At 38.2% G+C, this 14,913-nt stretch overlaps 1 protein-coding gene across 4 annotated transcripts; it reads right to left on the bottom strand.

The window, feature by feature from the left end:
- Positions 1-1,400: 1,400 nt before the first annotated feature.
- Rpn13 (regulatory particle non-ATPase 13) lies at positions 1,401-13,559 on the bottom strand. 4 transcript variants are annotated; one of them, XM_072300858.1, is made up of 8 exons: positions 13,221-13,559; positions 11,727-11,843; positions 10,921-11,023; positions 10,191-10,296; positions 8,521-8,687; positions 6,037-6,156; positions 3,311-3,477; positions 1,401-1,864 (listed from the first exon to the last, which is right to left on the bottom strand). In XM_072300858.1, exons 1-8 carry the CDS (start codon positions 13,422-13,424, stop codon positions 1,634-1,636), a joined length of 1,215 nt encoding a protein of 404 aa, XP_072156959.1. In that variant the 5' UTR covers positions 13,425-13,559; the 3' UTR covers positions 1,401-1,633. The 4 variants fall into 4 exon arrangements, with proteins under 4 accessions (XP_072156959.1, XP_072156960.1, XP_072156958.1 ...); XM_072300859.1 differs by having other exon boundaries at positions 8,521-8,672; positions 13,221-13,557; XM_072300857.1 differs by having other exon boundaries at positions 6,037-6,159; positions 13,221-13,557.
- Positions 13,560-14,913: the final 1,354 nt, after the last annotated feature.

Below are 14,913 nucleotides of genomic sequence, written 5' to 3' on the forward strand. Positions count from 1 at the left end.
GCAAAGGAATGTTGTCCCCGGTGAAATTAGATCACTGGCTCTAAATATGTCTGACAAGCTAGAATCAGATTACAAAGCTAATTTAAATCATCAGGAGTAAGAGTCTTATCAGATACTTAAGTCTGAGACACTCTACAAAGATTTTCAAAATTCATATCATTATCCCTCCAAGAATTTAAAGAAATTTCAACAGGGTTGGATTCAAGTTACTGCTCATTTGAAAATAAGTGAAATTCTGAAAATCTGGATTTTTCTAACTATTTTGTTGTAATGAATACGCAGGGTATGGCTACTGTATGAAGACAGGGTAAAGAGCAACATCACATAACATCTTCAGATTCGCATACCTAGTAGAATGACATCAATATGACTATTGAATCTCAAGGGACCTCTGAACGTAACATGGACTGTTTATTCATTGGCTGCAGTTTGATTATCTATCTGTGCATATTAATTAGTCTCACTATATGTTAATTTTTCAAGGGACATCAGGGAGTCTACTAAAACAGGCTGGCCAAAAATCAGTACTTCTACAGTACTTTTTCAGTACATTCCCAAGAAATTCAGTACCTCCAATTGACGATAATCAAAAAATTTCAAAAATTTGAATTTCTTCCTCAAATTGCAACAAAAATGACAAAATATAGAAAACCTTTATGCGGAATTTACATACTTTTTCAGTCCTTCCCGACCGCCCTTCAACAATCAGTACTATTTCCGGACTTGTAGACACCCTGGGCATTTGCAAAACTAATATCTCTGTTTGCCAAGTTCTTGTCATACCTACTTCATTTTTTCTTTGGAAGACTAATCGACGTAATTTCTTGAAAACGTCCATAATTTTTCTTCTCTGTTAGCAGAATAATCTGTAAAATTTTACAAAGCCAACCTGATGTTTCTTTTCCAAAAAATGAAAATGGAAGCGGAAATTCTGCAGCACCACGATGTAGATAGGTGATTTTGCACTTTGGCCATTGATTTGCAGTTTATGGCTGCAGTCTAGTCTGTTAAATAGCCTGTCTGGGCATATTGATCATATGAATTCCAAAAATTGTGAGACATTTTTCGACGCATTAAATTTTTCTTGTCTAAGGGTGCTTGATTTTCATTTACAAAAAAAAAAAAAAATGGATGAGACATAAACCTATCTTTGCTTTCCCAAGGTCATTATGTAAAAATGCTGAAGAGGTAGATCAACGAGGAAGGAGTACAGGATCTTGCATAAAAAGACTGAGGGCTTCAGGGATGCCTAAATTTTTTCTCAGTCTTCGGTCTTGGTAATTTCACTGTCAATCCACTAGATGGCCTTAGCCCTAGATCTATCAAATAGAGTAATGTCTGTGATTTGATATGCAGTGACCAGATGAGAGAGGAATTCTGGAAGTGTTGTGGATGCTGACTTACAAATTAACAAATATACTTTATTTAAGATTCAAGGAAAGAGCAATTAATAAAATTAATTTAAAAAAACCACTTTGTAAATTTTAATGAAATATAAAGTTAAAAGCTACCAAAAAAAATTGGGATTATGAAAATAACAAGATGTGCTATCTTCCAAGCAGCTGGAACAGGGAAAAATCATCCATAACGTTCATACTTGATATTCAACATTCTTAATTAGATAAATTATTAATTAATCCATGGGCATATCTTCATCGCTTTTACTTTCCTTCTTTTTTTTTTTGTCTGGCTGCTCTGGGGTTGAATCATCATCGCTACTGATTGTGGCTTTTTCTAGAGCTTTTACAAACTCTTCCATGTTGCCTTCATTTGCTGCCGACACAGCATCTTGACCAACAGAGAACTGTTCCACAACAGGACCTAGCTGTCCCGACTGCAGTGCAGTGCTGAACATGCTCACAGCCTGAAAATTTGCATCGAAACAAAACGATTATGAATTAGAAAAGGTCAAGCATGGATCATTCTTGCAAGTCACAGAATTATATCAAAATTAGACATGATCACTCCAAGCGTCATGTGTCTTAGGTTGATATTGATAGAGATGTCGCAGGCAAATAGTAAAACCAGGCATTTTGTCAAATGTCTAGGCAAATATTAAAATATTCTAACGTGGATTGAAATTCTGATTCTTTTCCTAATTTTAGAAAAGTTATTTAATTGCTCCTGGAAGAAAAAATTCTCAATAAAAATTTGCATCACGCAATTGTATTTTAAACGATTTTTAGCTCCTGAACAGACACTCATCTCGAAATTTTTAGCATGTCATAAAAAACAGAATTTTGAGAAAGTAAACATTTAAAAATATGAGAAGGAATTGAAGAGGTAGAGACAAAAAGAGCTCCGTAGGTTTGATGACTTATTTTTCCAAAAATATTGAAAACTCGCGAGCTCTTTGCCATAAATTGACAAAATTGTGCAAACAGTCAAAATTTAACTATCTGCCTAGGCATTTGACAAAATGCCTGATTTCACTATTTGCCTGCGACAGAGACATCACCACATCAATGACGAAAGTGCGAGACCGTTAAGTGCGAACTCTGTTAGCGACATTAGAGACTTCCGGTCATACTTCATTTTTTCCATGGAAAACTGGTTAACATAATTTCTTAAAAAAGTCCTTAATTTTTCTTCTCTCTTACTACTGTTAGTAAAATATTCTATATGAATTTTGAGCCACTAGGTTGACTTGTCCCTCTTTGGAAAAATAAACTATTAACTGAGATTTGGAAACACCGCAATGGAGATCCGTGGTTTCGACATTTGATTGTCCAAGGGGAACAGGCCTTAAAGCCAAAATATTCAACTCAAGAAAAAAGCTGTAAGAGTGGCTTCAAGATCAAAAGAGAAATTAGGGCTGAAAAAATTGAAATTAGGTCGTGGATGCTCTTTCCAAGCTTGTGTGACCAAGCAACTAAAGTGGTTCGGAATATATATTAAAATGGGCTAAGAGACCAAGTCTGCACAAGAGAAAAATGTCACAACTTTTCTATTCAAAATTTTACATAGAAAAATCTTCGCACAATGGAAAGTTCTAAAGATAACTCCTAAATGAGATATTTTTAAGTATTCTCGGCACAGACCACTTACATCTTGTTTAGAAGTTTATTTCCAAATTACCGATCTGTGATTCGTATTCCTTTCAAATTTTGAAGAGGAGACATGCAGTTGCACAGCCGACTTACTTTTTATAAATTTCTTTCAATTTTCCTGACTTTCTTAGGTCGCTGTAAATTTCCTGACTTTCTCAGGTCGCTGTACATTTCCTGACATTCTCAGGTCGCTGTACAATTCCTAACTTTCTAGGTCTTCTAGACCAATGGGAATGCTGCATTTTTCATTTTATTCTTACCTGTTGAAATTGCGGAGAAGCTAAGGTATTGCGTAATTGGTCTTGCTGAGAGTTGGAGGTAGTAGTAGATGATAGGGAAGGTAAATGCTGCTGCAAGTTTTGAACGATACCAGGGTTACTCAGAACTGCTTGCAAGCCTTCAGCATTCAAGGCAGAGGATAAATCAACTGAAAAATAATTCATGAGTAAAAAAATTAATTTCAGTTTTGTAAATCCTGTCAAAGGGAATAATTAATGTCTTCGTGTTTGAAAAATTTTCAAGATACAGATCAAGGCTAGGCTAAACATAGTTGGACCTAGATTAAACTTATGTGAAAATGGATTTTGTTTCCCAGAACTCATTTCACTCGACAGCTTAGTTTCTAAAATTAATCCTCACTATTCTAATAAAATCATTTTTAAGACGCTCAATGGACCGGGTGAAGAAGAGGAGTAAGACCGTCGATAGACTGGGGTAAGGAAGGGGAGTTCAAAGTCCGTAAAAGGGAAACTCCTATACCCATCAAAACCCATTAGTGGGAAATTCCCCTTGTATTGTTGTTGACTCTAGCTTACATCCTGTTTCTCTTTACTCCTTTCACAGTTGGCTTGCGTCCTCTATTTCTCATTATTTCATTCTAATTTGTTGATTGAGGTTTCTTTCTTTTAATTCTTAATAATACTGTGGATTTTTACATTCGAGTTTTCTCAGTAGGTTGAGAGTAATCGATTTCAATATGTTGATGAGGTATCTTTTTTTTTTTATTTTAAATTTTCTTTTAGCTGTTGAATCTTTTTTTAAATTCTTAATTATTTTAGGCAATTTCAATTTGATCGTCGGGCGATTTCGACGATTTTGCTGGCTGCGAAGCTGACCTTCGGGGGCTCGCAGCGCCCCAGGGGTTGAGCCGTGTAGCGGTCAGGGGGAGGACCCCTTGGTTTGAAGTAAAAGGCATGAGGATGGAATAATGGAATTACTGTTTCACAACAAACAAGTTCACCCACTCAAACTGCACATTGTAGCAGAATTGTTATGTAATACCAAGGACAGAAAATCCTATGCCAATGCCCAACGGTTTGTTGGTATTTCTGTTGATTAAAGTTTCCAGGAATAAACTGTTCTCTCACTCTACAAAATAGGAGCTTCGTATCTATCGTTATCTTTTTCTCTGCGACCTTTACCCCATTTTTTTTTAGACTCATTGGAGATATCCAGTTTCCCTGATGAAAGGCACCTTAATGTGCTATATTGAAGATTTTTAGGTCATAAACATAGACTCATAGATATTCAGTAGCTTCTACTGGAGGGTGGGAGGGGAATCGAGGAGCGAAAATTGAGGTATTTTTAACTCTTCGACAGGCGCCTGCAAATTGCCCAACAGTGCAGAAATTTCACATTTAATAATGATTGATTCATAATTTCTAGGCCTTGAGTATGTTGAACTCAACGAGATGTATTTAGAGAATTCAACGCATTCTTACGGCAAGTTCTTTCTTAGTCTTCTTTTTCATTATTGATGCATCATTAGGGTAGCCCAAATTTGGCAAAGTCGGAATTTTTTAGGTCCCACCCCCTAGAACTGATCCATTTGATCAAAAAACACTCTCTGCCAAGTTTCAGCCAAATTGGATAATATTAACCCAAGTCGACAGAGCCATCTTTTTTACATGAGATTTTACATTGAAAAACACTTTTTTTTCAGAAAAATCCATTTTTCGGAAAATGCGTAATTTCTAGAAAAAATCTGAGGTCATATTTGGCTTCAGCAGGGAAAATTAAGTGGGAAAGCATGTATTGGACACTGCAAAAAAATCTTTTACCCCTCGTTATAGCGACAAAACAACTGAAACATCTAGAAAACGCTAAAAAGGAGTAAAATGACGATGATGAATCTCAAATAATTACGAAGGCCTGCATCCGAAAACAAAGCTCAACATATGGAGGGTGTGTTCTATGTACTTTTTTACGCTGAGTCCGAAAATGCTATCCATTTTTTTCTATTCCATCAGGAGTTTCCGGGAAATCGATTTTCCTGTATGGAAAGAGGGTTTTCCAGAGAAAACTCAATTTTCAAGAAATAAACCTCAACATGTGACGGATGTTATTTATGTGATTTTTAACGATGAGTCCAAAAATGATGACAAAGTTGCTCCATTGTATCGGGATTTTCCAGAAAATCGATTTTCTTGTAGAAACAGGGGTTTCCGGTGAAAATTCAATTTTTAGGAAATGAACAATCGACTTGTATTAGATGTTTTTGATGTGTTTTTTAACGGTGAATTCGAAAATGATAACCGTTTCCTTCTATTCCATAAGGAGTTTCTGAGGAGCTATATATTTTCCCACTTAATTTTTCCTGCTGAAGCCAAATATGACCTCAGATTTTTTCTAGAAATTACGCATTTTCCGAAAAATGGATTTTTCTGATCAAAATGTGTTTTTCACTGTAAAATCTCATGTGAAAAAGATGGCTCTGTCGGCACGGGTTAATATTATTCAATTTGGCTGAAACTTGGCAGAGTGTTTTTTAATCAAATGGATCAGTTCTAGGGGGTAAGACCAAAAAAAAATTGGGCCACCCTAATGCATCATGTTGTCTAGTATTCTTTATTTTCATGTCACGTTTTTATTCTGTACTCATTTACTTCCTTTTCTAGTCACTAGGTTCTTCAAGTATTTATTTTTCTAACGCAATAATATCCTATCAGGCTTTGCTCACAAAAAATTGTGAGCTAAAATGACATACCATTTGGCCGATTTGCAGTTTCTCCTGAGGATTTAGGGCCTTTATGTGCTTGAATATCAGATAGTAAAGACTGCAGGTCTTGCAATTGGATTGCGGAAGGTGTGTAAGAAGATGAGCCTCCTGCTATAAAAGATACAAGAAAGTCATCAATAGCTAACAGGCTTATTTGTATATGTTACTGATGGTGAAAACCATTCTAGTTAAAATGGTAGTGGGCAAAAAGTAGTCAAATCAAATTATCTTACTATCATGCTAATAATCAAGCTATCTTTCTCAGGCACCTTCACGTTTTCTGTCAGATACCGACAATTCACAATTTGTTCCCTACAACTTTTTTCTTGGTGGGGGGAACTCCAACATTCTTTGGTGATGTTTTCATATACCATCCTTGGTACACCACCATACCGGACGATCCGTTTTGTGAAAAAAAGTCATGCACTAGGTTTTCTTGGGGGGGGGGGGGGGGGACCTGTAATTTCATATGCTCTTCCTGTCCATACAAATCATAAATATCATACGTAATGTTAGGCTGCCATGCAAAAATGTAAAGAAGTTAAATAATTTGACAAACAAATCTCTCACTGCTTTTAACAAAGTATATCCATTATGGAACAAAAGTTGATTTGAGATGGAATACTCCTGGTTACACCAAAAAAGGTCTCATGAAAAGCTGTAGCTAGGAGATTGTAAAGTATAGTTCTGTTGGTTCTTTTGATTTTTTTTTAAATAACTAAACTTTATAATATTAAGTAAAGTAAATTAGAGGTGCGCTGAGAGCAGCTCAATGATTTTGACTGTGTGCATTGTGTGGATAATACTTACATTTTGTTCACATTTTAAAGGATATGACAAATAGTTTTCTACAGGAGAATTATAAATTCTTCTTGGCTGCATTGGTCTTTTGCAGTATAAAGCTGCTTGTCAAAGGAAAATAAATGTAAAATCGGCTGAAATAGGCTAGCCAGTGCAGCAGCATGAAAAAGGGGAACAAGTTTTTCTATAGCCCTGCTGAGTGGAGTCCCTTTGTATTCAGAGTTGCATAACCTACAGTCATGGTTGGAGCAGGAAGATTAGACAGTTAGTAGCATTTTTCCTGATCCTTGGTTACTCATTCTCAGATTTCTTTCCTCCATTTCCACTCTTGTTCTGTTGGTTCACTGTTGTGCCCTCCGTTCAGTTGGTTCCTTGGTCAAGTCCGGTTTATAATCTTTGGAACAGGTGAAAGAGTAATATTTTTGCTCATTTATGACATTCATGAAACTAGAATGAAGCCTAAAATGAGGGCCAATCAGAAAGGATTCCATATTACGCTACTGTGGGTATGAAGAGACTCTACTGCTGATCTTTGCTTGCGAAAGACAATGGGCCACCGGACAAGGTGTAGAGAAAACATCACATGTTTTCTCTACAAAATCTTACATAGAAGACGCTTGTTTACAATGCACTGTCAGCCATATTGATTAATCTTTCAAATGCATAGCTGCATTTCAGCTGCCTTTTCCGAGTGATTTTTGTTGTACTTGTTGCCCTTTTGGGCCCAAGAGCTGCATAAATCGACGTGTCCATACTCTAGTTCCACTCTAGTTATACTCTAAAGTTCCTCTAGTTCAAACCTTGTCTAGAGGTCCATAGACTGATTTAGTGGCTACGTCATTTGATATAATATCGAACCCTTGGTTTAAATGTATACAAACACGGAATCTTGTTTCTGATTCGCGCCTTTTACGCCTGGTGGTGAAATGCGTCTAACAAGGGGAGGCTACCGATTGTCCACCTCAGATCGGGTTCAAATTTGGCAGAGAGGTAGAATAGGTTAATATAAGAACCCGTATTTTTTTTTTAGGTGCCAATGCCCAGCCGTTTTTGAGTTATGAATTTTTGAAGTTGCCGTTTTTTCGTGTCAGCGACGCGCTCAATTTGAGCCTACTGTGCGCGCACCTTTTAATGCGATCCGAATGTCGTAGTGGTCATGCGAGACAGTTGTCCAAGCGGTAGCGCGCTCGCCTGTGGTGCTGCAGGTTCGGAGTTCGATACTTGTTCCGTAAATTTAATTTTTAAAATTGATTATTTTGTTTTTTAATCGCTTCATCACAAGAAATTGTAGTGTTTCTTACAAACGACAGTTCTCATGTTTAATGAATCTTCAATTGATTTGGGACCAGTCAATGACTAAATTTTAATTAATTAACACAAGTAACTGAAGAAGAATTCGTAAATGAGGTGATCTTAGTGGGTTTTGGTTTGAACCAAGATTTCGATATTATATCGAATGATGCAGTCACTATATCAGTCTTTTGTGAGAAAAAGTTTTGCAGTGTAGATATTTTTGATCCATAATGATGAATTGAACTATATTTTGCAATCAGGAGGTACAATTTCTGGCTCACATTAAACACAACATACATGCCATTAGTTTTGATTAGGAGTTTTTACGTATGGGCCAAAAATTTTAGTTCATTATTGCAAAATGTAGTTCAACTATACCTGTCGCAGCAGCGGCTGGAGCAGAGGCTGTAGTGGTAGCAGGTTTAGATGAAGATTTGGCTGTTGACGGTTTCGGTGTGCTAGGTGTGGCAGTGCTACTACTGGTTGAAGAAGTTCCAGATGTTGCTCTGGGACTCACAGAACTGGAGGGGCTAAAAAGTGGGGAGCTTTGAGTAAATATTATGTTAGTGAGCATACAAAAAAACATTTTTTTTTGACTTGCATAAAAAGTAGAGCCCATTTCAGATACTTTGCCTTTTTCAATGTCGCGCAGAGTCCCGCACTCCGCGCACACAGAGAATTACGCAAAAAAATCTAAAACAGGCTCTAAGAACAGCATCCAATCTGATTTTGAGTGTTGATCTCAAAAATTATATTCGCCTTTCTCTATCAATCTAGTTTTCTCTGGAAAAATCGAAACATTCTCTGATAATGGGACTTTAACAAAACAGATAGCAGTTCGATGCACAAACCGTTTTGACAAGAGAGTCAGCAATTTCATCCACATGCGTTGAAATTCAGTATAAAATTGGACTTGATGGAGAAAACTTAAATGTGCCTTCTTTTGGATGGAAGTTGAGACTCTTTGTCTTGAGACAAGTTACAAATGCACAATTTTTCACTAATGTCTTAGTGAGAGGTGCCTTAAGAAGGCGAATCAACGTATCATTTGATGAAATTTAAGCTGAGACAAGGACAACCTCAAAAGTCTGAGGTAATAAAGTCTTATTTCAAACTAAGATATATAAAGCCAGAAGATTTTGCAGTGTCACTTGCTAAAAATACTTGCAAGTCCGTTTCAATCACTAATGTTTACGCATTTATGTTTATAAAATGTTGATAGTGTTATAACAGAATATTCCAGTTTGGGTTTGCAGAGGCTTCCGACTTCTTTGCCTCAAATTTAATATTGCTTTCTTCTAACGCGAAAGGCTCTGAGGAGCTTTTCCAAGCTAGAAGATGAGTTTTTTTCCGAAAGGACCCAGCACACCTCTTATGGGAAGCTGCACCGCGACCGATTGCCTTCTGACTGATGCTTTTCGATTCTCCTCAATATGCTGATCAAAAGTTATAATTGCGCCAACTTTCTACGATGCACCGTTTTCGCAAAGAACCTAAGAGAAGATTCAATTATTCGGCGATAAAAAGCCAGAAAGATTCCTCATTTCAGTACTCGAGTGAACAAATCAGGGGAACTCCCGCACTGAGCGGCAGTCTTATCTCGGATTCCGCTCGCCGTTTTGCTCGACCAAAAATCAGATTCTTGAGGAGCATAAGAACAGAAAAGTCTGAACGTCTACCAGGCGAGTGCGGGAGAGAGATAGCCTCTGAGTCAACAGGTACAGATAAGAAGACGGACACACGCTACGTTTTTTCCTTATTTACATCGGGCCTGTCCTCAAATGCTTTGTTCTTTTTTATTCATAGTTGGCGAATAATTGAATCTTCTCTTAGGTTTTTTGCGAAAACAGTGCATCGTAGAAAGTTGGCGCAATTATAACTTTTGATCAGCATCTTGAGGAGAATCGAAAAACATAAGTCAGAAGGCAATCGGTCGTGGAGCAGCTTCCCATAAGAGGTGTGCGGGGTCCTTTACTCAAGAGGTAAGTAACATCAAAGTAATTCCAGTATCATGCAGCTCAAAAAGTGACAGTAGGTAAGATCATTACCTCATGGTTCCTAAAAGACTGGAGAGACCTCCAACCTGTCTCACACCTCCAAATAATTGCATAAGCTGTTGTTGAGACATGTTAGTCAACATGTTTTGCAGATCCTCTGTGGATAAAAATAAAAAGGGTTACTATCTGTGCACTCTCGGAACATTAGAGACTTTCTGACAGGGGTGAAGAATCTTCCAAATTTTCAAGTGCTCAAGTGTTTTCATTTTTTTTAACAGCTTTCCACAAAATTTCCCACCAATTTAAAAAAAAGATTGTTTTTTTTTTCTTTTTCCTCTGATTCTTGACCGATAAGACTTTTTCTTCATTCTACACTATTGGGGCCTTTCCAATCCACATTTATATGCCCGATAATGCGTCTGCCTGAGCTGAACCTTCTCCCTCCTCAGTCTTATACTGACACTCATGGGAGCTCAAATTGTTGGCTGTAATTGCAATTTTTGGAATTTTTTGGATTTGCTTTCCTCGCAAAACAGTGTGGACTTAGCACTATTATACCACTTTGTTACATAAAAATCGGGCCACATTTGTAGTGTTTGTTTCTCGAAAATAAAAATAAAAAAAAATTAGCAAGAAAATCTGGCAATGTGAAACTGAGCTAGGCTGATTCTAGCCAAAGCCATCAAATATTCTAATTTAATTCTATTTAATTCTAATTAAATACAATTGCGCTCTTGTTTTACATCAATATTCAAGATAAAAACAGTAAGAGAAAAAGAACCTGGGTTGCTGGCACCGCCACGGGACATCCCAGGTGTAGGTGGATTGTTCAGGACTTCATTGACACGTCTGCAATATTCATCATCTTTATCTGTTTTTGGTTCCTGCAAGCGAACAAAATTTTAAAATGAAGATTTGAAGCTAGTGGTTTGTAAAATTGGACTGGTGGGCAACGTGAAATTTAACTAGGATTTCACTGAAATGAAAATTCAAATTTGAAGCAGTAAAAACGACTTGTATGTACATATTTCTTTAGAGTCATTAAATGATACTTTTTTCTTTCCATAAAAAGGAGCACACATACACTTATTTCACATGAGTAATCTTATGATTTTTAGCCAAAACCTTGTCTTTATTTGCGTGCAAAGACACAATATATCTCTTCAGTTTTGGTTCTCTGTTTTCCTTTTTCGCAAATCAATTTTATTCTAGTACCTACTTAGTGATTCATTCTCTCAATTCGATTTGTCTTTTTTCAAGAATCCTCCCTCCTACTCCCAGGCTCTGAACTAGAAAAAGTGATAGCATAAAAAATTGGTCATAAAGTGCTTCGGCATAATCAATTATTAAAAGGATAGTAATATTAACTTCCAACGGTCACAGAAGGTAAAGCTCAATCTAAATCTACAAGTGCACTTTTAGCATGGGACAAAGGATTCTCCATCTCTAGAAAACGTTTTTCAAGCGCAGAAACGTCTAAATAATAAGGACCAATGAAAAATAATGGCTAATTTTTATGTAAAAGAAAAAAAAATGAGAAAGAGAATCAAAACAACTAGCTGAACTTGATGAGGACTCAAGAATTACCTGCAGCCAAAAGAAGAACTTCTTCGTTGTGGATTTAAACTTCAAATGATAAACACGACCTGTGGTGCACTGAGTAACACGTTTGAATTCACAATCATCCGGGAATATAATGAGATCCTGTGAAGAACATAAATAAAATCGAATTAATAAAATTAGGACTACATTTTTCAAGAAAAACAAGCAACAAAAAAATACCCATGTTAATAGTAATGAGGCAATCATTTGAAAAGAGGTGCAAAACCTTAAGGCTAGAGCCCGTTTCAGATTACTATGCCTCTTTTGCTGTACACTAAGGTTAGGGAACTCCCTATCTGGCACACCCCTTCGAGCACTACCCTATTCAGCTGATGATTCATTCTTTAACCAGTAGCAGATCATTATATTTTCTTGCAAACTTGTGGAATCATAGAAGGAGATGAAATTTATTGCGTTGATCCTTTCTCAAATCGGCTGACTCAAAGGAGAATAATTTCCACAAATTATTCTCCTTCGCAAATTAAACGCAACTGTGTATGCTAGCCCTCCAGACAGGGTTTTGTGTGCCACTTAATAATCGCTAAAGATGACCTCTTTCTATCTCTTTTCTCTTCTTCCATCCCTCTTAAAACCTTTCCTTATAGTGCTGGGAAGAGTCTTACACTTTATGTATTTTTTCCTGAGGAATCGATTCACTCCTAGTACTTGTTCAGCTCACTCGTTCATTAGGAATCGAAATGGAGAAACGATCCATATGAAACGCCAGATTTGAGGAACAAGACCATCTTTGAAATGAGGTAGGTTATCAGTGCGAATCTCGTTCATTTTGTGATCTGTGTGTTCATTGTTCATCTTTGTCGATTCAAATTCCTTCGATTCATGAACGACTTGAGGACCTGGACGCAAGTCATTCATGAATCAAAAAGAATTGGAATCGCATGGATACCAACCTAATACAGTACTAACTTCAACTCTCATCATAGGAGCAGTCAAAGATTGTACAGTGTTAGGTTGGCATCCATGCGATTCCAATTCTTTTCGATTCATGAACAACTTGCGTCTAGTTACCGCAGTAGTGCTAAGCGCGAAACGATTTCTGATGAACTGGTCCATATTGGTGTGAATCTTCTAGGATACACGTTCCTTGCGATTACTCGTTCATTTGAACGGTCCGATTCATGAACAACCCAGAACTATTTCCTTTAGTTCCACTCCAAAATGAGATCCCATTACCAGGTTATTAGCAAATACTTGTACCGTTCCTAAATTGGAGCACGTATGTCCCCTGATGAAGGTTAGGTACCGAGCATATCAGTTAACAATAGCGATGTGGTAGGAGTCCAAAAACTGGAGCAGATCCAAAAATTTTGGCCAAAATTTACTCAAAACTTTCAGTGTTTTAAAAAATTGACAGGCCCTTTGTGAATCGATACCAAGGAGTCGAACCTAAGGGAGGTGCATCTGGAGTAACACCTTTTTACAGGGGAGCAAGGATAGGAGTTGGTCTATTATACTTACATCTTCTAGAGATCCGCTTTGTCTGTCTTTCCAGCAAAAATGCATCAATGAATCATCCGACTGATAAATGTACACAAGTCCTTTCCTTTTATCAGGACGAACCATATTACCTTTCATTGTCATTTTACCAGCCCGAAATTCGACCAAATTTTTACTCGCATTCCGCGTAGCTGCACTACCGAATAAAGCACCTCCTGCAGGCATTTTTGAAACTAATTATTCACTTTTGAAAATAAAAGCACGGTAAACTTTACTAAAATCAACTCGATGAGTTGCAGAATTGTTATCGCTCTTTTCCTCGCCTCGGCACCGCATGGATTAACCAATACTGCCTCTTCCTCATAGTGGATTCATGTCCTATTCACCTACAAAGTTGGTGTCCGATGTTTTCGGAACAGATAGTATTCTGAGGGATCAGGGAAAAGATCCGGAACCTTCATAAACCAGCCGAATTCGTTCCGGAATAAATTTTTACCGTTAATTAACACTTTTGGAGTCCTCTATTTTTATGAATCACAGAAATTCGCTTTTTTGAGCCAAATAGCAGATAGGGTAGGGCGAGTAGAGGTCTGTTAAGGTCAAGGCGGAATGCGGATAAAGAACAAGGACAGATGATGGCAGGAGGAGAGGTGGATAATGGATAAGGGGTGCTGGAAGGGCAAGGGAGGATAGGTGGGGCGGGTGGAGGGGGGAGGAGAGGGGGAAGGAAAGGAAGAGAGGGAGGAGGAGAGGGGGAAGGAAAGGAAGAGAGGGAGGAGAGGGGGAAGGAAAGGAAGAGAGGGAGGAGTGGGGGAAGGATAGGAAGAGAGGGAGGAGGAGAGGAGGAAGGAAAGGAAGAGAGGGAGGAGGAGGGAGGCTGAGGTAAAGGGAGTGCGAGGGAAAGAGGCTGAGGTAAAGGGAGTGCGAGGGAGAGAGGCTGAGGTAAAGGGAGTGCGAGGGAGAGAGGCTGAAGGGAGGGGTCTGACGGGGCGGGGTGGGGACGGAGAGGGAGGAGGGGTTGGAGAGAGGGAGGGGAGGTGGAAGGGGAGGGGAGGTGGAAGGGGAGGGGAGGTGGAAGGGGAGGGGAGGTGGAAGGGGAGGGGAGGTGGAAGGGGGGGAGGTGGAAGGGGAGGGGAGGTGGAAGGGGAGGGAAGGATGACAGAGCGAAGGAGGGGTGAACGTTCCCCCCCTCCCCATTTTTTCCACCACGGAAAAATTAAATTGCTGATTTAACAATTTCGTTGTTAGAGAAAGTGGCTGCAATGTTTCGATGTAAATTTTACAGCAAAAAAATGCTACTTTAACCACCCCCGTGGTTAGATTAGCTTTCCACTGTTGTAAAATGTACATTTGAAACATTGCAGTCACTTTTTTTATCAATTGCATTGTTAAATCAGCAATTCATTTTTTCCGTGTTCGTCAGTTTCCCTACTAATAAATAATATGCATTGATTGATCGATTGATCATCCATGCGAGTCGAGTCGCGGATATTCGGAGCAGGCTCTGTCGTTTCATCAATTTCAGTTGTTCCTCCGATTTGAGCGATTATTTATTGAAAATGGGTACCCAGGACCACCCTCGGAAAATTTCAGGAAAATTCAAAGGGGAAATTTCATGCAGTGTTGCCGAATTGCTCAATCATCCATAATTCGCGAGTCGCGTAAATTCGGAGCAGGCTATGTGATCTCATCAATTTCATTTGTTCATCCGACT

This window comes from Bemisia tabaci, chromosome 5 (genome assembly GCF_918797505.1).
Source record: "Bemisia tabaci chromosome 5, PGI_BMITA_v3".
Classification (NCBI taxonomy): domain Eukaryota; kingdom Metazoa; phylum Arthropoda; class Insecta; order Hemiptera; family Aleyrodidae; genus Bemisia; species Bemisia tabaci.